General features: G+C 40.4%; 3 protein-coding genes across 4 annotated transcripts in view; 1 reads left to right on the top strand and 2 right to left on the bottom strand.

The window, feature by feature from the left end:
- Positions 1 to 82: 82 nt before the first annotated feature.
- akr1a1 (aldo-keto reductase family 1 member A1) lies at positions 83 to 6,008 on the bottom strand. 2 transcript variants are annotated; one of them, XM_022759331.1, is made up of 9 exons: positions 5,854 to 6,008; positions 4,109 to 4,204; positions 3,067 to 3,186; positions 2,734 to 2,885; positions 2,144 to 2,339; positions 1,855 to 2,054; positions 919 to 991; positions 730 to 816; positions 83 to 389 (listed from the first exon to the last, which is right to left on the bottom strand). In XM_022759331.1, the coding sequence occupies exons 2-9, from the start codon at positions 4,187 to 4,189 to the stop codon at positions 324 to 326; spliced, it is 975 nt and encodes a 324-aa protein (XP_022615052.1). In that variant the 5' UTR covers positions 4,190 to 4,204; positions 5,854 to 6,008; the 3' UTR covers positions 83 to 323. The 2 variants fall into 2 exon arrangements, with proteins under 2 accessions (XP_022615052.1, XP_022615051.1); XM_022759330.1 differs by lacking the exon at positions 5,854 to 6,008 and adding an exon at positions 5,703 to 5,825.
- A 1,101-nt stretch (positions 6,009 to 7,109) lies between these two features.
- On the top strand, positions 7,110 to 19,852 carry uhmk1 (U2AF homology motif kinase 1). Its single transcript, XM_022759329.1, has 9 exons — positions 7,110 to 7,925; positions 8,546 to 8,675; positions 9,752 to 9,938; positions 10,035 to 10,232; positions 10,653 to 10,747; positions 10,882 to 10,958; positions 11,056 to 11,154; positions 11,360 to 11,448; positions 12,132 to 19,852. Exons 1-9 carry the CDS (start codon positions 7,622 to 7,624, stop codon positions 12,276 to 12,278), a joined length of 1,326 nt encoding a protein of 441 aa, XP_022615050.1. The 5' UTR covers positions 7,110 to 7,621; the 3' UTR covers positions 12,279 to 19,852.
- A 1,306-nt stretch (positions 19,853 to 21,158) lies between these two features.
- The window catches only part of LOC111231912 (meprin A subunit beta-like), a 20,734-nt gene continuing 17,321 nt past the window's right edge, over positions 21,159 to 24,571 (bottom strand). Inside the window, 3 exon segments of the mRNA XM_022759183.1 lie at positions 21,159 to 21,418; positions 21,542 to 21,718; positions 21,842 to 22,052. Of these exon segments, the coding sequence (XP_022614904.1) occupies positions 21,159 to 21,418; positions 21,542 to 21,718; positions 21,842 to 22,052 (648 nt within the window).

Raw genomic sequence — 24,571 nt, 5'->3', positions numbered from 1 at the left:
GTTTCTACACTGCAAAACCCCACATTGTTCCACAGGCCAACATTCATGAAGAGTCAGCTGGTCGAATAAAGACACTTCCGACTGAAGTAACAAAATGTTTATTTAAAAAATAACACATACAGTATGTATACAGTCATACCAGACTTTCCAGTCTTCACCACCAACAGTAACTTGAAATATTCTAATGATACGTGCAGGATTTGACATGATCTAAAGACAAATTCCAATGCCAGGATACAGAAAAATGTACTGGTGATGTTGGGAGGGTAACGTGATGTTGATGGGGTTGTTGAAGGCACAAATTTGGGCTGTAGTGTGAATCATCAGTAGGGGTCATTAAAAGGGTAGTGAGGATGTCCTGCATCCCTGGGAACACGCTTCCCGTCCACCTGTAACACCCAAACCAAAGCTGAAACATTTTCCTCTGCTCTTCAGTAATGAATTTAGGTTCACCTCTACAAATTGGTTTTCAAAGCCAGACTGGGGGTAATATTTTATGCCAAAATATCCTTTACATTGAATTTTTCTCCATTAAACAATTACCAGGATAAAAAGCCTAATAAAGATGATGTAGATCATCACAGACTACAACCTCTATACAATTAAGATCATACTCAGACCTTGGTGGATAATGATGATCAATATTTAATCTGCGATAATCACAGGCTCCTGTATATTATAAAAATACTAAAAAGTGAAACTATACAAACTGAAATAGACCCCACTTACTTCAATCATTGGTACAATGTAGCGCCAGCCTTTGTTGAGTGCAGTGATGCTTTTTATTTCCTCTGCCTCAAGGGTAAAGTCAAACACCTGACAACAGCAAATGAAATCAGCTTATTCTCAATTAAGAAAACCATCCATAAAAATCTTCATGACAGAAATGAATGGCTGTGACTAAAGATTTTATGTCACCTGAATGTTTTCTTTGATGCGTGACTCTGTCACACTCTTGGGGATCGTTACCACTCCTCTCTGTGTCTGCCACCTGCAAATAGAACAAACTTTTTAAAAATTGTACATTTACTGGAGAGTTGCTTGACCTTACCACTGCATATTTTAGCCCTGTTACTACGAATCAAGTATACCTGACAATGCTGTAAACAGTTTTTTTAAAGCATGCAACTAGGTGTCATTTGTTTGTGTGAAGAGTTTAAAAAATCTTGCAACATTACATCAGTCAATATTATCTTTTTAAAAGGAAGTAAGAAAACAGTGCAGAGGTGAAAAGTGTCTGCCCCCACAGACACTTTTCACCTCTGCACTGGTTCCCTGGACCACAAAAGAGATAAACCAAGTGGTGTGCATATTGCCTCCTACTCATCAATGTTCACTTTTTTACACAAACAAAAGGAGAAAAAGAAAACCCTAAATATGGTAAATAGAGAATTGAATAAACCTGTCGTTACTTTCTGACAAATAATGTAATGGAGACACTGATTGTAAATTACCTTCAATTTGCAGCTTGTTTTTGTATTTGATTGTGTTTTCTCATTTTTTACCTCTGCAAAGGAGGTTATGTTTTCATCCTGTTTGTGGTTTTATTTTATTTTGCTCGATCAGAGTATCATGTTAAAAATGCTAAATTAGAACCAAACCTTTTAAAAGCGGTAGTATTTGGCTGATGTACACAAACGTATACTTTAAGTGCTATCGTGATATTTAGTAAAGAGGTTAGGAGGCTTCTTGTGAAAACCTCTGGATTTAAGAATTGCTTCAAGAGCTTAAATTTGAAGACTTTTTATAATTAAAAAAATATAATGTCTTTAAGTTCAAAATCACTCTGTTAGGAAAAGTGTATTGGTTGGTAGAAATGTAGAACACCTGCCAGTAACTGCACAGTGAAATCACCTCAGAATAATCTGAGCTGGGGTCTTTTTATATTTCTCTGCGAGGGAGGCTATCGCAGGCTCCTGAAGCAGAACGGGTTCATCTGGATGTTTCCAGGCCCGGTCAGGGGAGCCCAGAGGGCTGTAGGCCGTCATCACCAGGCCCCGGTCCCGACAGTGGGCCAGCAGCTCTACCTGGGACAGGTAGGGGTGGCTCTCTACCTGTCCAAACAAAATACAAGGATACCAGGGTGACTTAAGACATTACTAAGCTAAATTCTCACCTAACCCATACCTGTACGTCCCTGTACCTGTAGGACAGTTGGTTTGATGCTGGCAACAGACAGGATGTCATCTATCTGTAGACTGTTGAAGTTGGACAGACCGATGGATCGGACGAGACCCTTCCCCACCAGCTTCTCCATGGCAGCCCAGGTCAGCTTGTAGTCTATGTCGTCGTACAGCAACGTGCCATCCTCCTTTCTGGGGAAAGTAACATCTCCGCGTCTGGTGGATACAAAGAGGGAGCCACATTTAATGGAGAGAATAACCAAGGACAGGCTGAAGTGGAAAACAAGTAAACAAGTTCTCTTTTCCTTTTATTTTCTTAAAATATGGCTCCATTGCAAGTTTCACTTTAAGGTCTATATAGTATGAAGATGAATGTAGTGTCAAAACTTTAACAATTTTTCCCTTTCTAAAATCATTTTTAAAATCCCAAAGTCTCAAAATAAGAAGTTAATTATCTTTTTATCTTGGAATAATGACTTAATGACCTTGTTCTCCCAGGATAACAAAGATGGTTTCTCATGACTACGTTGTCATTATCTTGTTATCTTGAGAAAACAAAAAGCGGTTTTCTCAAGATAACAAGTTCGACCTTAGAGTGGGTTGAGCTCACTGGAAGGCATAGGGCCAGTGGATGAGGTAGAGGTCCAGGTACTCCAGCTTCAGGTCCTTCAGGGTCTTCAGCAGGGCCGGCTCCACGTCTTCTGGGTGATGTCGGGTGTTCCACAGCTTGGATGTGATGAACACGTCCTCTCGCCTCAGCGACTGGTGCACAGATATGTCAGACAATAGAAATAATTAAGTAAAAGCTGAAATCTGAAAGACAGAGATCTCAGTATCTGGTATCGATCACCCTCAATGGACATATTACTGTCATTATGTGTTATGGAACGGAGACCATTTTTACTGAAATTTTGACCTTCTAATTTGCTTGAAGCTGTTTTACCTTGCCGGGGCCTAGAGTCTCTTGTAGGGCTTCTCCAATCTCAACCTCATTGCCATAAATGGCTGCACAGTCAATGTGGCGATACCCAGCCTCCAAGGACCAAATGACTGCTTGTTTCACCTGTGATGGAGGTCAAATAGCACAACAGTTAAAATGAAAACACAGACATTATTTACAGACATGGCCATCAACTGCTACAGTGTGGAACTTGCTACACCTTATGTTCACTGAGTAAATCAATCTTTCACATTCAGTGTTTGAACAGGAGGAAGTATGGTGAAACATAGAAACAAAAACATGACAGATTTTTCAAGTTTTGTTGGCAAATGAAATTAGGTCTCTGTCAAACCTGTGTATCTACAGTGGCATTAAATGATATTTCAGCCATGTGGGTGCAGTATAACATGCAACATCAAAATATTGTATAATAAGTTGATATGGTAAACATGTTAGTCAGCAACATTAGCATTAACTCGTCAGTCCACCTGGCAAGGGTAGGTCCAATATTAACTTATTTTTAGCTCTGTTTTGGTCTCCATCAACTCTTGAAGGGAAATATCTGGCTCTGCTAAATTCTCCACTTTGTTCACCAGTTAGTCACTGACTTTGTCTTTCTCTGCCTTTGTTATTTGGTGCTGAATGGATGGTGTACAGTGGGATTTTAGAGCTTTTTGCTGGAGACAGCTGCCTGCTGTCGTTGGAGACTACATGTTGAGAGCTGTCTGACTAAACCAAAACAGTAAAGCTGTGAGTCATGAAACCATAACTGCACCATAGAGCTAGACTGAAGAGGTGTCATTCTGTACAAACAATACATTTCACATTACATAAAGTAATTTGATCTGTTCTTAATATAAAACTGTTGATATGTGCAGCCTTAATGTGTGACATTACAGATATATTTCTGCATTTGGAAGAAGGACAGGGTGGAACTGAACAGGCAGAGATGTTATCTGGTTGTTATTAGGAAATGAATTACATAAAAGAGGACAATTTATCAAAGATATTATTATTAAAAACAAGATAAAAGTGCAGCCTCTACCTTTCCTGGCTCACTCTTCCAAGTTCCCAGTCCAAGCAGGGGCATCTTCCGCCCCGTGTTGAGAACTGCAAAGTCATTCATGCCTCTCAGGATCACCTTAAAAAGGACGAGGAGAGCATCAGTCAGTACGGAAAGCTGCTTGGTTTCCTTGGGTGCTTAAAGTTGCAGTAGCAAAAATTTCATGAGATACACAGGAGATATTCACTGTTCAACAAACTGTAACAGAGAAATCTATAATAAGCTTCACTTGTGTAACAATGCACAGTATGATTTACAACCAACACCTTAAAAAAAAAACAATACCAGGGCTAGATAAAGGTCAAACATTGAAAATGTCCTGTCAAGATACAAAACATGGTCTTGTCCAAAAAGAAGAAGTCACCAGATTTAACTTTTTATTAAAAAATACTGTAAACTCAGAGCACACTATCTGGGATGCTCTAAGAGATTAAGAAATCATAATATTTGGCAACAAGAAGAATCTAGACATCTTGTAATGGGTTCACACTAGCCACAAGGCCCATTGACATGTTGATGTTCAATCCATGAGTACTCAGTAGTCGTTACTGCATAACTATATGAGTACTCGGTACTCACGAGCGGGATAACATTCATCTTCAAACTCAGCCTTCATTTTAATCTCAGCTATACACCTGTAAAGTTTCATGACTGTATCTTGCACACTCGTAACACTATCACAGTGACAATATCTGTCAACAGACAGACAGACAGACGTCTAAATACCTGTCCTCAAAACCACCTCTGTGGTAGTTCCTGCGACACACATACACACTCAAGGTGAAAACAATATCAGCCACATACTATTGCAGCTGGCAAATAAAAAATATTAAATAATTACTCCAGACTCCTACTATGAGAACTAAAGACCAAATCAGTAATCTTTGTTTCCACGGGCTCACATCAAGGCGATAAGTAAAACAGCCTTTGACAAATTGCAAAAAATTTTAAGTCATCGTGTCCAGACAAGATTTAAGAAAAATAAACGCACGTCTTTATCTCTAGCAGGATGGAAGACAGTTAGATACAAAATGAGACGAATGAATGCCAAAGTTATGTGAAGCACCAATAGTTTCTGAAATATCTTCAGGAAAAAAAAAAGATATTTTCCAGATCTTTCCAAAATCCAGGTCTGTCAGCTGATTTCCTGAAAAGTCACGCGCGACAACCACGCCTCAGCGACAGTGACCTCGAGCTCAGCAGTTCTGACAGCTCGAGACGTGAAAACCAGCCAATGGATATATTAATATTAAACATTAGCTAACGTTATCACGCAAAGGGGTGAGGCAATGGATGCAAAAGACGCAGCAGATGCAAAAGTAATGGCTGACGTTATAGTTTATAAAGACAAAGGTTACAATCTGCGACATCACTCGTTTCTCCGTGTAGAAAAAAAAAACTGCCCGTTAAAAACAAATTACCGCTAGAGCTCCAGTTGAAATAACAGCTAGCTAGCTTTAGCTTCTTCTGAAAAAAAAAAACACACACTCCCACTTCACTTAATGTTCCTGGCCGTGTTATGTTCACACATACAATGGTCTGGGCTAACCACTGTGAAAGTTATCGACTTACTCACCCTCTTGCCAGCGTCAAAACATAAACGACGGAATATCGGCTTTAGGACCTGACATTTGAATAGCTGCATGGTCGGTTCACTTCAGTTCTGAAATTACATAACCTTGGCCAGTGGGCAGCGGCTCTGTGCTCAGTTTGAGTCGTAAACTTACTGTTTCAAGATTTTAAAGCCTGAGACCTCAAACAAGGACCTCTTCTTGTAGTCCTCCCAAGCAGGACAAGTATGCAAGAGTGTCGTCTACTGCTTAATGTTCAAAAACACCACCTCATTTTGTTGACATTTCCCTTTCCGGGATGATGAATCCTGTGTTTCCGGTGAGGAAGAGGAGGAGACACCTGCCTCAGCTGAGAAAGTCTCCTTTGGTTTTTAAAGGCTAATCTGGAGTTGCCTTTGCTTCTAATAAAGTTTTTCACAAATAATTCTATGAGATAAATTTCAAATATCAAATTTAATATTTGTATTACTGCAGTCTAAGATGAAACCTTTATATTATTGTAATCAAAGGTTAGAGCTTGTATGTTTAGGTGTAATGTTTAGGAGATGGTTAAGCTTAATGGAGGCACTGTGTTCCAGATGTTTAAAAAATATACATAAATGCACTGCATTTACCAAATCTACCACAGCATGAGGCAGATATACTGAGAAATATATTTCACTTAAAAGCTTAAATAAATAAAAAAAACAGACAAAAATGAGCAGTAAAGAGTGCAACATCAATGGAGAGATAAGGCTGTGATAAATATTTCAGTGTTTTCTGTTACCCACCCTTAACGTCAGAGTAGTAAGATGCTGTGATATGGTTCATAATGTGTTATTTTTGTGTTATTCCTTGTCATTCCACAGGAATGTCATTCCACAAGAATGACAAGGCCAAAAAACTGTAACTGGTTCATCTTATGCAGCACAAAGCACGGGGGGGGGGGGAGGGTGATGATGTCAGAGCACAACATGATAAATGTCTGTCTTCTGCTGCTTCCCACAGAGGCCATAGAGAAGAGGTACATGGAGGAGCCTCAATGGATAAGACAGAGGCAGGAAACCTCCATGGAGCAATGCAGAAGTATCTCTTGAAATACTCAAAATAAGGCTTTAATATCTTTAATGTCTTACTTGTTTATTAGAGTTCTGTGTAAGGTATGTTTCCAAAAAGCAAACCTATCAGTGATAAATGGATTTTATATGTGCCGCAGTTTGTGTTTTCGTACATTCCTGTGGAAGAGAACAAGTGAAAAGACAGGGTTAGAACTCAAGACAACCATACATTTCATATGTAATTGTCTGAAATGCAAAAACATTTTCACGTTTTGATGGAAACAAGATTTCATGGGAAAACAAAACAGTGCAGCTACACTCCCTACCAGCAGGGGGCAGACTGCAGGAAAAGATGGACCGCAAACGTGCAAGGAGGAGAGCAGAAACAGAAGTGAGATTAATATCAACAAACTGAGTTTACAACTCAAGTAAAACTTAACTACATCCGAAACCGATACATTTGAACACGTTGTTGTGTTCAGTTGAAATGCCGTAAGAAATCCAGTACGTTACGGGGAAGTATGTTAATGCACGTCGTGGAAGTGGTTTGTTTTTTCGCTCAAACTCGGTGGCTAGTTTAGCCATTTGGAGGAGAGCTAAGTTAGCTAACTTTTTTGTCAGTTGGCTGGCGTGAACTCATTTGGACACCCCCAGCGAGCAAACAGTCGTCTAATATGCTCGGATATTACCACGTGCTTAGTTTTAACAAGGTTGTGGGTGTAGCAGGGTTATCTCTTTGCTGCTGTTGTTTGTTTGCTGCCCGTCCTGGTCGTTTTATGTGGCGCTGATAGAGCCCGGTTCGCTCGCAATGCTCCTGCAGCTGCTCCCACCTGTCAACTAGCTGGTTCCTCTCCTCCCGTCTCCTGTCTCCCTTCTGTCGTTGCCCAATGGCCCACTGCGGCTCCTCCGAGTCGAGCGCAAAGGTACAGGCACCGCGTCCGGACGGCATCATGCCGTCGCAGGGTAGCGTAGACCAGAGCATGAAGCCGGTGCTGTTCGAGATCTTCGGCGAGATATGGACCGTCCAGTCGCGGCTTGGCCAGGGAGTCTCGGCCTCGGTGTACCGGGTCAGCTCAGGCAGAGCCACCACCGCCGCTGTTAAGGAGTTTCAGGCCGACACTCAGGGAGGAGATTACGGGTATCACAAGGAGAGGTCCGTGCTGGAGGACATCCAGGGACATAAAAACATCGGTAACAACATTATTTTACTATGTGAAAACATTACAGACAGAGAATGTGCTTAGGCAACCTCCTGGCGCATAACATTAAAGTCAGTCATCAAAACCAACAATGAGCTATGCTGACATGAAAATGAAATGTCGTCACTTAGTATGAACCTTTCTATAACAGGAAAGTCCTTTGATAACAGACATAAAGCGTCCATGGTTTCATGGAGTCTAGCACTGAGGTGTCTTGTTCTAATGGAGCAAATGCCAAATTCCATTGGAAAAGCTATCAATTTAGCCGGAACTTGCTTGTCATCAGTGGTATATTAGGCTGTAAGACCAATTATTTATAGTTAAGGTCTGCTTTTTAATTCTGCATGTGATCACATATGAAGCAATAACTGATTTCACTGTATGTCAGTCTTTCAAGATAGGGTTATATTTGAGTAGACAGTTCAACATATGTCTTCATTCAGGAACATAGCATCATGTGATCCTCCTAAACTACAGTAAGGTGTCACTGCCATTATTCTGGAGTGAATGCTACTGTCCATTAGAAGGTCATATTTGCTGTCTTGTCAGCATGAGAGGAATGCACCAGTACAGGGCTTGCTGTTCGTAATGACAGATTTATACTCCTTTCAGTGACACTGTACGGGGTGTTCACCAACCACAGCTGTATGGGTGTTTCGACCCGCTGTCTTCTGCTGGAGCTCTTGGATGTCAGTGTGTCTGAGCTGTTGGTGAGAGGCAGCAGTGGTACCCAGGGTGGTAGGTGAGTAATGTGATTTCTTCTGATATTTGACCCTGACTGTGGCAGTTTGCCAGTTCATCAGACTAGCTCCACCATGTACAGATTCCACAAATAGTATTACATTCTGTACACAAGTGCTGAATGTGTTGCATTTGCACACTTGTTTGTGCTGTTTGAATCAGCATTCACTGTCTAAGGTGAAGCACAGGCACATGTTTAACGCATGGTCTTGATTTTGGTTGATAAGATCTTTCGGTGTTGAACTGCAGCTAAACCAAACGGGCAAGAGGGGAATATATCTGGAGTCTCTGTGCCCATAAATACATCTGGGGAAACATAGGTGATGATATGGGTTTCTAAAGGCCAGTACTTACTTACCCAGGTCTGTGTTATCCTTTTATCCTTCACTATAGCATCTACTGCCTCCTCAATACAATGGAGATGAGTGGAACTTTGTTTGTGCTCCTCAAAGCACAAAAAATGACTCAATAGTGATGGTGTAATGAAGCACTGGCATATTTTATCAGTGATAAATTCATTACTCAAAGCTTCATTCAAAACTGTGCACATTGCCATCTACTGGTAAAACAAATGTGCTGCAAATAACCTGCACCATCATATCCTGTATCACATATAAAGCCACACCATTTACTTTGATAACAGACCAAGAAGTCAATCATCATACAGTGGGAGGCTCATTTCAGTAATCTTAACAAATTTTAATTATTTAATCAACTTTTTTTGCCCAGTGGCACTTCTGATGCAATAAAAATTGTCACAGGATGTTTCTTGTTCCAGTGAAAACTGTTGACAGTGAGTTCTGTGTATATGATTGTTGGTGAACTGACCAGGTTTCCAGAAATTCATCCCAGAATGTTACAGTGTCAGAAAGCATTCAGATACTGTGGACGTGGTGCGGTACATGATTAATGTGGTGCTCACAAATGCCAAAAACAAGACCTTGAATAGAAATTGTTTCAAAACTATTGGAAAGATAATATAATGAATAACAGTGGACACAGTCCCTGTAAGGTCTTCATATATTTAGGAAAGCTTGAGCTTTTTGTGTAACTTCATAGTATGATATTTTTTGGCAGACCTCAGCAGGGCCACTCCATGTGGCTTGTTCAGCACTGTGCCAGAGACATCCTGGAGGCTCTCGCCTTCCTTCACAAGGAAGGCTATGTTCATGCCGACCTCAAGCCACGCAACATCCTCTGGAGCGCTGATGACGAGTGCTTCAAGGTCATCGACTTCGGCCTCAGCTTCAAAGAGGGAAACCAGGTGGGTGTGTCTTGAGAATTTGAAAGCCAGTAAAAGAGAAGCTGGGATAACTTTAGTTTTGTATTTCTAACTCCTACTCTTGCTCGCCTACTCCAGGATGTCAAGTACATCCAGACAGACGGGTATCGCGCTCCGGAGGCTGAGCTTCAGAACAGTCTTGCTCAGGCCGGGATGGAGGTGGAGGGAGACTCGGGCTGCACAGCCGCTGTGGACCTGTGGAGCCTGGGCATCATCCTGTTGGAGATGTTCTCAGGAATTAAACTCAAAGAAACTGTCCGCTCGCAGGAGTGGAAGGTATGACAAAGCTCAACTCAGGGTAGATTGATGAGATTTAATGGGCTCAGAAAGCCTCAGAGTGTATAAACATGTGGGCAGAAAGTTGTGCTCTAGCATGGGAGGTTACCTGAGCATGATCTAACTCTGTTCAAATTCATATAGAATGAATAAATAGAGAAGAAGAAGAATCACTTCAAATATTAGGTGTTTAAAAGATTTTTTTTAAGGCTTAAGAAAGTAATTATATATAAAAAATCTACAAAACACAAACTATGGAATAAAAATGAATCCCCAAAAATCATATAGTACATATGGGACCAAAATAAAAAATCACTTTTACAAGATTTGGAAGTTTTCAGCAATAAAAAAGTCTAATAATGCAGAAATCTTGTTGCAACACTAAAATAGTATTCTGCAATCTGTTTTCCTCTCCTTTAGGATAACAGTGCTGCCATTGTTGACCATATCTTTGCCAGCAACAGTTTGGTGTGCCCTGCAATCCCTGTCTATCACCTCAGAGACCTTATCAAAAGGTAAACTCAATCTACTATACTACGAGCTATATTGTATAATGACATAATCTTGCCTGCTGTGTAAAGCAAAGGACAGTTTGGTCTGTGTAATGTCTCCAGTTACTGACTGAGCCTCGGTTATTTTGTGCCTGTAGCATGCTTCTCAATGACCCAAAGCAAAGATGCACAGCTGAAACTGCCCTGCTGAGCCCATTCTTCAGCATTCCCTTTGGTATGTGTCAATATTTGTGACATCCACCAAGATTAATGTATTTCTCAGTGTGCCACATTTACTTATGTATGAGTGTGTGTATGTGTGTGTGCGCCAGCTCCTCACATTGAGGACCTGGTTCTGCTGCCCTCTCCTGTTCTGCGTCTGCTCAACCTGATTGATGACAGTCATCTGCACAATGAAGAAGAGTATGAAGGTACAACATCACTTTTTTCTGTCTTTAAATTATGAATAAATTTGTTCATTTCTGAATTGATATCAAGTTTCTTACAAGTTTATAGAGATTAAAGTAAGTGAGTCATTTTTGATCCAGCAGCTGTGGAAGGTGTTTGTTTTGGAACATGCTTGCTCTACAGGATGTTTGTCTAAAGTAAGTAAAAATGTCTTGTTGTTCTTCCCAGACATCCTGGAGGACATGAAAGAGGAGTGCCAGAAGTACGGCTCAGTGGTTTCTCTGCTCATCCCCAAGGAGAACCCAGGGAAAGGACAGGTGAGACTGTTTTTTCAACCAAGATCTAACTAAAAACCAAGGAGCTACAGGGAATCCTTAATACCATTTATTTCGCTTGGATTTCATCATAGAAAGCCTCTGTTATGTTTCAGACATGCAGACTTCATTGAGTAGTAGTACATCAAACTTTAAATACAATATTGTGCAATAAAATAAGTAGAAAATAAGGTGTAAGAGATACAGATGATTTTTAGCCGATTCATTCTGTGCAGTTCTGTTTATTGATTTCAGTGGTTCAAGTCCTTCTATTCCACTGCTACAGATGTTCTTTTCTGTACTCACTTACTCCCCGTGTGCACTGGGTGGAGCTGCATCGCCTTCAAGCTCTGTCAGGGCTTCTTGAGATGATACAAGAAAGAGATAAAGATTCAAGCCAATGTGTGGTAGTAGCCATTAAACTAAGTACAAGCCACAAATGATCATCAAATGTGCAAACATATACTCAGTATGCTTGTAAAATAGAAAAATATCAGCAGAAAACTCAAAATCAATATGAAATGTTTGTGCTGAAGCACAAACTGCTTGAAAGTGTTCTGTTTCTGAAACACTCTTAGTGAACACTGGAACTGCAACGAAGCCACAGCGCAACCAGAGCATGGGCATCCGCTGAACTCACCCACATTCACCCACTAATTCCTCCACGTCCTTTGTGTGTCCACCAGGTGTTTGTAGAGTACGCCAACTCCAGTGACTCCAAAGAGGCCCAGCGGTTGCTGACAGGTCGCACCTTCGATGGGAAATTTGTTGTGGCCACCTTCTACCCTCTCAGCGCTTATAAAAGAGGTTACCTGTATCAAACTGTGCAGTGAAGTCCTGAAGTTCAATTTACACCTCTGCTTTGTTCGCATGAAAATAACCCAACTGCGCAGGGCACCATAAAGGAGACGTCGTTTTCTCTCTTTAAGAATAACCAGACCACACGGAGTTATGAGTGGCCACCCTGCAGTTAAAATTGATTCAGTTATCAAGGAGTGTAGCATAAAGTTCTGCATGTTAGCCATGTGGTTTTCTACTTTTAATCTGTGTTTTCATGCAAGGTGTAAATTGAACTCAGCTGTGAGGGGTGTACAGCATCACTTTATTTCTGCTGCCTCCAGTCTGTGCGCTGCTCTTATCAGTACACATCCATGTAGTGGTTCAAGGTGAACTGCACCTGTTTCAATTAATGACTCTGGACCAGAGATCTGTGGTCTGAGGAAAAGCAGTTCCTGCTCTAGCTTCCATTACACTCATTAATTCACACTTCATTCATGGAAATGACCACGCTGAGAGAATGTGTAATTATGACAAGAAAAATCTGTGGTGTGGGTTAGTAGAGCAAAAGCCTTTATCGACAATGTAAGGGTTTGAGAATCTGTGCTCTACATTACATCTAAATAGGTGCAACTCTCTAGATCTTAACACTTTATCTCATCAGTTGAGTCAGGGATGTGATTAGAAACATGTAGCGGGATAATATTGATCTCCCAGTAGTAATGACTGAGAGTTTTATGTCTCAAACTTAAAAATCCTGATAGCAAAAAAAAAATCCCTGTCAACTGAAAATGTCCTGTGGTGAAACTAGCATTCTATCCTGTTGTTAAATTTATGATAATAAGAATTATGTTATTGTTGCCTATTTATATTTGTTATGTTTAACATTAGTGGAAACGTGCGTGAGTGGAAACGTGCATGAGTGGAAACGGCGTAGTACAAGGGGATATACAGGTATTCTTTTCTGGTTCCTCAGGCATTTTTTCTGGTAGAAATAGTTTTGAGTGACCCTTCCACCAGTTGGTGGATTTCACTCATTTTCTGCCATTATCTGAGTAAGCCAAGGGCTCCCTGTTCCCTATCCTGTAGCCTTATGCTTTGTCTCCATACTTGGAGAATATTTTTAGCATCAGTTAAGGTACTGATGTCTGAGAGAACATACACTGGGTTTTGTGTTTTGACTGCAACACTGAAAGGGCATATGAACAAGTTTTTAAGAGTGTGCTGAATTTGTCTGGTTTGCGACAACTAATGTATGAATATGATGTAAATCCAAATCCTTTCCCAGTTGGAAAATGAGTCTGTGAACAAAAAGAGCAGTAGTTCCAAGTGTGGTAGAAAAGTGTGGTCTTCTAACTAACTAAAGTCAAGTACAGTTTAATTTTACCTCATAGAGTAGTGTAATTTGAATTCCAGCCTAGAGCCAAAGTGTCACGCTGTGTTATCACTGTTCAGTGTCTCAGTGAGACAATAGAAAATGCAGATATACAGTCAACTGTTGCTCTGTTATGCAAGGCCACTGTGTGTAGCGTTTTTTTGTAGCATCTATCAAATTACTCTAATGGCACTCTGTGTTTTTCTGATGCCAAAATGTTCAAATCCTACACATGGTGGCTTTAAGGATTGTGAAGGGAGAGTGCAGTAGCTACTCTAGACAGATACAGTGCAATGTTATACAACCTTCCAGTGCTTCACCTGATACTATAACGCTCTCAGTTAGTTTGTGCATAAACTCTAGTAAGTTGAAAGGTAGACTCCTAGCCCAACATTGTAGCACTGCTGTCCTGTAGGAATATATTTCACCAAGGTGTTTGAGTACCGAAAATACAGGAAGTAATATTGTTTCATGCTTCTGTATTTTCTCAATCAAAAATGTGACAGAAATGTCATAAAATATGCAGTCTTGGAGCCAATACAATTATATAATTTTGTTGTTTTTGTTATATTGGTTATATCAGGGCAGTGACAGAGATTTACTAATGGAGTACACGATTATGTTGAAAAGCAGTGACGGTCGGCAAGCCTGATATTTTTCCATTGGAATGTACTTTTTGTTGTAGAGCCAGAAATTCTTTCATTCTCTTGGTTCCACTGAGTCCACTGTGATAACAGGGGACATGTAGTGCTCATCAAGCCCGCTCTGTCACACTGAAGCATCAGATGATTTCTACACAAGTGCCCTATGATATTCACAAGCTAGCTAGCTAACTAACCAAAATGCTACTCTAACAACTGGTCGTGCAACACCTAACATAGCTGAAGCCGTTGTAGATGCCTTAGAAAATATTTCTCTTCCGGCAGATGTAGTGCTGCCCACTAGCAAAACCCAGATTGTTATGGATGATAAAAATGGAGCAGAAATCACTTTTTCACTGTATTCTTGTTAAAACCAGACTTTGCAACTTTTATTGACTAGCAGTCACTGCAGCTACAAGTGAAAATGATGGTATTATGCTAATGCTGGTATTAGCTAAATGCTACACTAAATGCTAAATTACTGTTTAGCAGTTAGCAATACTTCTATTTAACTAAATGCTAATTTAATTGCTAATGCTAAGTAATTGTAACACTCACATAAGTGGAGATGAGTCATGAAGTCAGCGAATTGATTCATTAATGTTACTGACATTACTGAATATGTTATATGTTACATGTTACTAACATTAGTCAACATTAGCTACCGTAAACTACTGGTTAAACAAAACCAAGTAAGGCTGTAGCAGCAAAACCTCCAGTGTCTTGAATTGCTATGAATTTAAATGTTTCATGTGTAAGAGGAAGAATGTGTCTGAAAGTTACATAATCTTGCTTTAAAGTCTGGTGTGTGAAGAACTGCACTAATGTTTTAGAGCACAAATATAGAGTCCCGCTCCATCTAAATGGGTAATGTGATTTGAGTGTGAGAAAACCTAAATATTCATGTATAATAAGAAAATGTTTGAAGCTTACAAATCTTCCTCTGTCTTAGACTTATTTCTATTGGCTGGACCGCAACAGTGGGGCCAGCCCTATAAATGCGAATGTCACAGACTGACTGACTGACTGACTGATAGAGTTGAGTGATCAAGTTACATCACTTGTCAGCCGAATGCCACGAGACTGAGTCATAAAGTTACACTATTGGTGGGCCGGCCGAGTGTTGGACTTTCCCCATTGGCCATTGCTCTTTCAAAATGTATTTGCATAAAGATTTTCTATTAGGGGGGTGTTTATAGCCTGCAGTGTTGCCATTTTAGTGCATTTGTCGCTAGATATAGGGACAGTTTTTCTTTTTGCTAAAAAAAAAAAAAAAAAAAAAAAAAGCACCCAGTGATAAATCTAGCCACCTTAGCTTCTTACCATAGACAATTGCCCATAATGCCCTGTGAGCGAGAGGAATACTTCTCTCTGTGTCTACTCAGTGAGTAGCAGAAAATCAATAAACAGAAAAACCTGGAACTAAGAACAGCATTATTGGAAATTTTGCTTAAAATACTGTATATGTGAGCACAGGGAAGGGGAGAGAGGGAAACAGATAAATGGCTGACACTAGGCTGAATGCAAATACAAAGCGATAATGCCAGTATGTTACAGTGGTTCCACAACAGTTTTCAGCTACATTCTTAATTTTGCTCATAGACTATACATAGTCCATACATATACTAGGTTTTGATATATACTAAGTGTTGTTAAATACAATGTTGCTCCTTCCAGTATTAAAAAACACTGTGACCCGTCTAAATTCTGCAAAAAAAAAAAAAACAAACAACATTAGACTCGGAGGAAAAGTATTGTCTCATCTAAAGAACTCCAAAAAACTACTTTTTCTACAAACTGTAGTTTGTAGACTGAAGTTTCTGCTAGAGTCGACCACTGGCCAAAAAAATCTTGATTTGAAACTTGACTCGGACTCCAACCACATGATTATAAAGCACTTTTAAATTAGCAGCCTGTGGTACGTAATCAAGATGGTCAGTGTTGTCACCTGTAACCAGTGGCCCTCAAATAGTAACACCAGGCTAAAAACCGATGAACAAATTTTCTTCCAGAATTTTCCATCACTTGTCCCATAGTTTGTCAGGGACCTGGTACAGAAAATGAATCATTAATAATGTCAAGATATTCCATAAAAATATTCTGCTGGTCCCTCAGACAAACATATGTAAACCACTTGGTCACTAGGACACCCTTCTTCTCATTGCCCATGTTGGGTTCACTTTAAAGTGAGAGAGCCATATCTTTGTAAAAGTTTCCAGGACAATTTCTAAGATGACGGACAGCAACATAGAACAACAAAATTGCGGCTCGGGCAACAAGTGACAAATAATTGACAAATGACAAAATGACACAAATAACTCCCATGGAATTGTCTTATCTTTCATATTAAGGGTTTTTATCTTTCACACCTAAACTGCCTTGTTCCAGTCTTAATTAAACAGCTCCCCGCTTGTAAATTGATGATAAGAATGGCTTATGGTTGTCATAAATCACTTTGGCGGCATGAATGTGAAGCCACAGCAGGTCATAAAACAGACGCAAAGAGACAAAGTTAGGAGATGACTGACCAAGGACAGAACCAAATGTGACTATTACGTCGTCATTAATGACTTTATTAACATGACCATCCACTAAATCCACTGTTTAAAGCCTCACTGCCATTGTTAAATGCACTGCAACATGGTCACTTTATAATTAATTCATGCATTGGTTCATTTGTTATCTTGTGTCACAGACTGGAAGATGTTACTGACTCTGAATCACTAAGTGTTTTTGGCGTGTATTAATGTTAACATTAGGTTAGTGTTTATGTCTGGAGCTATGGTTTGTACTGTTTCTAGTTTACATAGAAAAGGGCAAAGCATATATATATATATATATATATATATATATATATACATATACATATATGTATATGTGTGTGTGTGTGTGTGTGTGTGTGTGTATGAATGAATAAGATTGCTCACTAATTGATTCAGCATTGACAAACAACTTGTTTTGACCTCTACTTCCTCTACTCTGTACATTACAGCCATGCGTAACGTAGCCTATACCACCACCCTCTGATGACACTACGCAGCCTTGTTAATTCGCTCCAAACCAGTTGATGGAAATGAACCTAATTTTGTGGCATTCCTTTTGTACATACTGACATTCGGTCCACCCAATGTTGTGGTATTTTTGTGTATTGTGATAGAGGGCAGTCCTGATGATAAGCACACAGTGTTGGTCAGCAGATACAGAAAGAGGACACAGGGTGAAGAACACGCCTTAAGATCTCAGCTCTGCCACGTTGAGTGATGATTCGACAGCAAATTTTCTTTACATTGAGATGAGAATGTGTGGAAGCTGCCTTTCCTTGACCTGCACTGGCTTCAAGTCAGCATGATGGACAGAGGCCTCTGTCCTGTAAGGATTGAGTTTGTATGCATGAAGCTTATTGCTCTGTTTTGCTGCATACCTCCATTCTCCTACCTTCCCTTTGAGTCCTCCATACTTTCATCTTTCTTCATATCTCTGTGGCTCTAACTCAGACGACCCTTCAGTTGTTACTTCTCAGGCTGTTAAAGCTGTAATAGGCAAGATTTGTTTTTTTTCCCAGTATTCCCATCTGTTTAAATTCAGGTCAATCTGGTTTTTGTGTGGACACCAAAGGGAAATCTCAGCCCACAGGAAATAATCCAAACAGTTTTCTGCAAATGCAGCAAAAAATGTACTTCATGATTTCGGGATGTTTATGTCTTTACTTTTCACTGCCATTTCGGTCTGCCAGTTAGCTGAAGTGCACCTTTAAGTCAGTTTACCTTCCATTTTCTGTCATCTAAGACATTATATTTCTGTGTTGTTTTTGTCTTTGCTGCTCAGCGTGGCTCCATTGTGCACTGACAGATTCAGGGTTGTGCTTTAATTTTATGGCACCTGACCTTTAGGCCTGACTTTGATAAGCTCTCAGCACATTTGTGCATTAGTGTGTGTCTAGGTAATTTGGACAAGGTTTGTGTGTGTGCGCACGTGTAGGTAGAGAAGGGTAGAATTTTTGGGGACAGCGATATATAAGTTGCAAGAGCTGTTTACCTTAATCCATGACATGTCTGTGTGAGACAGATGTGTAACACTGTCGGGACTATTTTTCCTCCAACTGTGTGTGTGTGTGTGTGTGTGTGTGTGTGTGTGTATAGTGTTATAGCTGAAGGAGCGTATGCCTGTTTGCTTGCAAGAGGCAATCTGAAATAAACTGAAATCATAAGGACAGTATGAGTTAGAGTCAGTTTAGAACTTAGTTAATATGCAAGAGTACAGCAAGTCATTTATATGCTGTGTGTGTCTGTAGTATCCATTCCTATTAACAAGCACACATCACACAGGCTTACCTTGAAATTCTTTACAGCACAGTAGATAAAAGCTGAAGTGCGGTGGTACATAAATCTTTAACGCAAGTTCACCAAGAGTGACAGCTTGTTAATGAAATAGGTCAACGAAAGGTGAATGATAATTAAAAAAATACTACTACAATGATTAAACCTTGAAATTGACTGTGGTTGGTTAATTTTTGAGCTGCCTTCGCAGTTAATGTGATGACAGAAGTGTTCCTAGTGGTACAAAAATAACCGTGATTTCATGTGAATGATAGAAGTTGTTTTTCTTTCTAATTAGAACTTAAAGCTGCAATAGTTAATTAATTTCACAGGCCAAAATAAAAACAATATAACTGAAAAAGCTGCATAAAGATGAGATGAACTGCAGTTGGGTGATGATTCTTTGTGGGTTTGTCACTATGAATGACCACTTCCATATTACACATTGTGATTTGATCTGCTGTTAATATGAAAATGTTGATGAGTACAGCTTTAAATATCTGTTAGGTCTGAATATTAAGGCATTTTTGCATCAAATGAGTCTGAATTCTAAACAAATAATATACTTTTTCCCGACATTTTTTCAATATAATTTAAAACCAAATCTGACCTGTTACTGTTGTCAAATCAGGTTTGAGAATAAAGCTGCACAAGCTCTATGAGCCTAGAAATACCAAAATCCTAATGGAACAATCAGACAACCAAAACAAAACAATTTGATGAGGAGGGAGAAGTTGCACAATTATTGACATTTTGAATCTCAACAACCTTCAAAATGTTGGGTCTTCAATGTAGTATTTGAAAATATCAAAAGACAATCCTTAATACAATTTTTGCCTTTTTCGGTCTTCCTTTTGGTTTCAACCAGTTTTATCGAGGACTAGTTTGTTGAATGTTGTGTAAAAGTTGGATTTTAACACTCGATGTTGATCCAGAGAACAGCGGGATATTTGAAGAAGTGCGATGTATGATTGGATCAGATAAATTGTTTTGGTTTTTCTCAGTGAAACACTAAAATGTCAAGGGTTCGTGTTAATTTCTATTTCCAGATAACATATCCTCAGTCAGTGGTCCTGCCTCATGAAATGTTCTGCAGGCCAAACTGGGCTGATTTTTAGTTTTTGTTTCTAAACTTCTGCCTAAAGACAAAAACACAATGTGAGAAGGTCACTGTGTACAAGACACTTACAACGTGTGTGAAACTGTATGAATTAGTCCATGCCTTCCAGTTGAGAATGAATCATAGCACTCACAATGTTTCAGTATCTCATAATATTAAAAATGATGCTTGACTTGAACTGATGTTTGTCTCGTGTTTTGGGGTAAGTGACTGATGGATGTAATGCTAAACAGGAAAGTAGATATTTTATTCATTTAAGCCTTGTAAGATGTGAAGTTGTATGTGATGGGAACAGTTTAATTTTACTACACTTGTAGATAATAACCTACTAATAGAAATGGTGTCAGACCAAATTGAATCTCAACAAGAGGATTTGCGGTTTATTCAAAATCAATTTATTTCGCATCAAAGTTTTAAGGGTTATGTTGGATGACAATATGAATTATGAGGCATGGCAAGTAAGTAAAAGAAATAACATACCCTTAAGATTACACACAAACTAAATCCAACAACTACAAAAGTATGAAGAACCTGGGAACAAAATCATATCAAATAGTCAATGAAGCATTGAACATGTTTATGATGAGAAGGTCCAAGACAAAAGGCATCACTTCATCTTGACTGTTGACCTACTGTAAAACCTGTACTTTAAATTTAATAGGAGAATAGAGTGCAGGTGTTCAATGACCATGAACTCACAGTGAATAATAATATTGACTATGGTGCCTCTCTGTGGCTGCTGTTGGTACTACACTCACCAGTTTTTTTCCTCAGGACCTTGGGCAGAAGACTACATTTTTATGACAAGGGTTTCACTCCAAGTCACCATAAAGATAAATAGTCTTAGTTAACCAGCTGTTTCCAATGATGGATAATTTGTCTGTAACTGTTTCAGATGTGGCACCCATTCTACCTGTAAAAGTGAATATGTACTCCAAGTCACTAAAAATGCAATGTCTTTTGAATGTGCTGCATTTATTCTGAAGGTCTGGGGCCCAGGAAGTCTTAGGCTGTGGTGGGAACAGAGCTCTTCAAACTGGGATGATGCTTTCCAAATACCATTTTAAAATTTAGTTGCTGCTCTGCCACAAATCCAATGACAAGTGACAAGAGTCTTTCACAAGTAAGTTTTTCACAAGTAAGTTTTCAACTATAAAGTAGCCAGATGTCTTAATACCCTTATAGCTTTTTGAGGTTGAGATCACTTTGAAAGTGATCACAATAAATCACCTGCTCTCTGATAACAGAAAAGTTGTGATGATTGAATCTAATGATTTGAAGACATTTTTTCCAATTTTATTTTTAACATGCAACTTCAGATTAAAGATGAGATAGGTTCAGGTAGCAGTCTTCTGAAATACTTGTAAAAAAGGCACATGACAGGTAGGTGTGATACATTGGTGCTAATGAAGCACAGTAAATTATTGCTAGCCTAAATTGCAATGATGTGAATTTGTGTTGACTCTTAATACTCCAACTCACGCTCATTCCATGAATCCAAACATGTCCTGTATGATCACCACTTTGTCGCTCTTGTGTTGTTTTCTCCTCATCCTCCAGGCGTTCACGGCAGTCAGCATGGAAACCACCAACACGACTGCTCCCACAGATGCTGCCACAGTTGTGATCACCGTTAGGTTATTAGCATCTCCCTGTGGAGTGTCGTGGTCTCCAGCCCTCATTAGACTGGCAGCAGCCTGGACTGAGTGAGGCAGAGGCTGAGGTACCAGCAGGCTGGAAATATCTGAGGACAAATAGACAACAATCATGATGGTTCAGAGACAGGATGAAACTTAGATATAAAGAATAGCTTGTGTGTGATATCCTGGTCCTGTATAATGGACTAGTGTCTGACTGACTTCCATACCTTCCAGACTTAAGAGGAAGAAGGCATCATCTCCTTTGATGAATTTGTTGCTCCCCAGTCTGCTGTGGGTGAGGAAGGAACTTGTTCCGGATCCTGGGCCTCGATAATAATAGCTGCCATCAGATTCAGTCACTTTAGAGCCCACTTTCCTGGGATTGTCCCAGTAGTACTCAGTACCTGAGAGAAACAGGTGAACTGTAATTCTCTGTTTGACAAACTCAACAACTCACTGGCTTTGGGACACTCAGCTGATACGGCTAGAAGTCAAGCCCGTTTCACTACAACCCCCCCATCTCTTACCATCAGAGGACATCTTGTTGGGGTCAGTCGTGACCATTCGGTGCATGTTCATTTGCTGTCTGATGTCAGACTGTTGATCCATCAAGGCCATGATTGCCTGCTGCCATGGACATGGCCACTTGAGGCTGTGGTCATTGGGGCCTGAGGTCAGGTGGAGGTAGAGGGCCATGTACCCTGGACGGTCGCTTCTTCCATTTAGGTAAATGCCTACCTACAGACCACAGAGAAGCATGAGGTATGTTTCTACATGTAAAGTGACAACAACTAAAGTTTTGTTTAGGTTTTGTGTTAATTGAACAGTAGAACATTACCATGACAATACCCTGGAGCTCAAGCTGACTTTATCAGTTTTCTTGTTTTGACCAACCAGTTGTCCAAAACCCAAAAATATTATTTTTACCACAATGTAAGAATCAAGAAATACAGCAAATTTTCACATTTAAAAGAGTGGTACTATCAGATTTTTTAAAGTACCAGTCATTGCAGCTTTAATGCTAATATATAAAGAAACTATGAGATCTAAAGCTCAAATTTATACATAACCATATAATTGGTACCATATAATGATGCAGACTTAATAGACATTGGTTTTAAGTTCTCCAAGTAACGCACAAGGACATCATGGCATTTTAGAACTTTAAAGCCACTATCTGTCCTGCTCATTGATATTCCTTCTGATCAGGTGGTCGTATCAAAATTGCACACCACAGTGTATGTATACTAAGATTATTTAATTTTTTTTAAAACTAAAACTCATGTGATCCGAATAATTTGAAAGAAGCCACAATTGACAAAAAAAATCAACTCATAGTAATTTTAAAAATTGTTTGATTTATAGGTTTTACATAGCCTATCGTTTGTTGGACTGGTCATATCATGCTAAGTGTATAATATCATATCTTTCCATGTGTAGCACTGAGCTGTTGCTGTCTTTGCATGGTTGTTATTTATCGAGAATGAAAGAGCCATTTTCTTCCAATCTTATCACAATACTTATTTACCTATCTGCCTTCTGTAGTGTTTGAATATGGAAAGTGTCTTCTTCTTTACCAGCATTGCTTTCCTCAGACTTACCAAGGTCTATAGCAGCGGTCCCCAAACTTTTTTCAGTGGGGGCCACATCAACTTTCCTTTCTGAGATGGGGGGCTGAGGTTAGTCTATAACAGGAAATGATATGGGCCAGGGTGAGAACCAGTATTATTGTGGAGATTACAATGATAATTTGTTGTAGCTGCCCTTCGTTTGGCTTTGGCACCACCTGTTGATTTGCAAAAAAAAGTAATAAAAAGTCTTCACATGTATTTATTTGAAGTACCACAGATACTCCATTTATTTTATAGAAAATAACAACACAAACTGATGGTAATGCCGGGGGGGGGCGCCGCTGGGCCGGCGCGGGCCCCGCCGGTGGGCACCGCGGGCCGCCGGCGCGAGCTCCGCTGCTTCGCTGGGTGCAATGCTGTGGCCTGGGGGGCGTGCTGGGGGGCGGTGCGGCGGGAACCGCTTATGGGTCATCTCTCATATGCTGAGTGCCACACGATATAAGACTGAGGTGTGAATGTCACAGACGGAAAAGTTTGCTCGCAGTCCACAAATTGGGATCGAATTGGGTGTCTTGATGGACTATGGCTCGTCACGCTTGAGTAAGCATAATGTCAGCCGCCAGCCCTTCTGTCGCCCCAGCCTTCCTTGAAGTTCGCTCCCTTCCGAAGGGCCACGCCATGTGTCATCGATCTGGAGGCAAGAACTCCATGAGGTGGGCACTGTGTTGAAAAAGTGCCACGACACATTCAGACTGAGTGTGGACCATAGTGAACGGAAAAGTTTGTTGCCAACAGTCGCAGCAAGTTTTGGTGTCTACGGACTCGGCTCGTCACGCTGAGTAACATATGTCAGTTAGCCCCAGCCTTCTGAGTCGCTCCTTCCGAAGGGCCGCCAGTGGGTCATCTCTCATAATGCTGAGGTGCCACAGCACAGGGGTTCCCCAAACTTTTTTCAGTGGGGGCCACATCAACTTTCCTTTCTGAGATGGGGGGCCAGGTTAGTCTATAACAGGAAATGATATGGGCCAGGGTGACAACCAGTATTATTGTGGAGATTACAATGATAATTTGTTGTAGCTGCCCTTCGTTTGGCTTTGGCACCACCTGTTGATTTGCAAAAAAAAGTAATAAAAAGTCTTCACATTGTGTTTATTTGAAGTACCACAGTACTCCATTTATTTTGTAGAAAATAACAACACAAACTGATGGTAATGCCGGGGGGGGGCGCGGCGGCGCCGCTGGGCCGCCGGCGGCTAGCTCTGCTTGCTGGGCGCAATGCTGTGCCGGGGGGGGGGGGGGCGCTCGGCGGGCCGCCATGGGTCATCTCTCATATGCTGAGGTCCACACCATTAAGACTAGTGTGAATGTCACAACGGAAAAGTTTGTCCAAAGTCCACAAGTTTGGTGTCTACGGACTCGGCTCGTCACGCTGAGTAACATATGTCAGCCAGCCTCTGAGTCGCTCCTTCCGAAGGGCCGCCATGGCGGTTTCTCATATGCTGCGCGGGGGACACGGTTAAATTCTGTGTTTTATAATTTCCCAAAAAATTTTCTCAAAAGTCCACAAATTGGTGTCTACGGACTCGGCTCGTCACGCTGAGTAACATATGTCAGCCCCATTGGCTTCTAAGTTCTTGAGTCGCTCCCTTCGGAAGGGATACCTCGTTAAAAAACGTCTCCCGAGGC

Source organism: Seriola dumerili, unplaced genomic scaffold (assembly GCF_002260705.1).
Source record: "Seriola dumerili isolate Sdu_G_001 unplaced genomic scaffold, Sdu_1.0 BDQW01000321.1, whole genome shotgun sequence".
NCBI lineage: Eukaryota > Metazoa > Chordata > Actinopteri > Carangiformes > Carangidae > Seriola > Seriola dumerili.
Note: the sequence above shows the minus strand (reverse complement) of the source record. Positions and strands in the feature narration are given on the sequence as shown.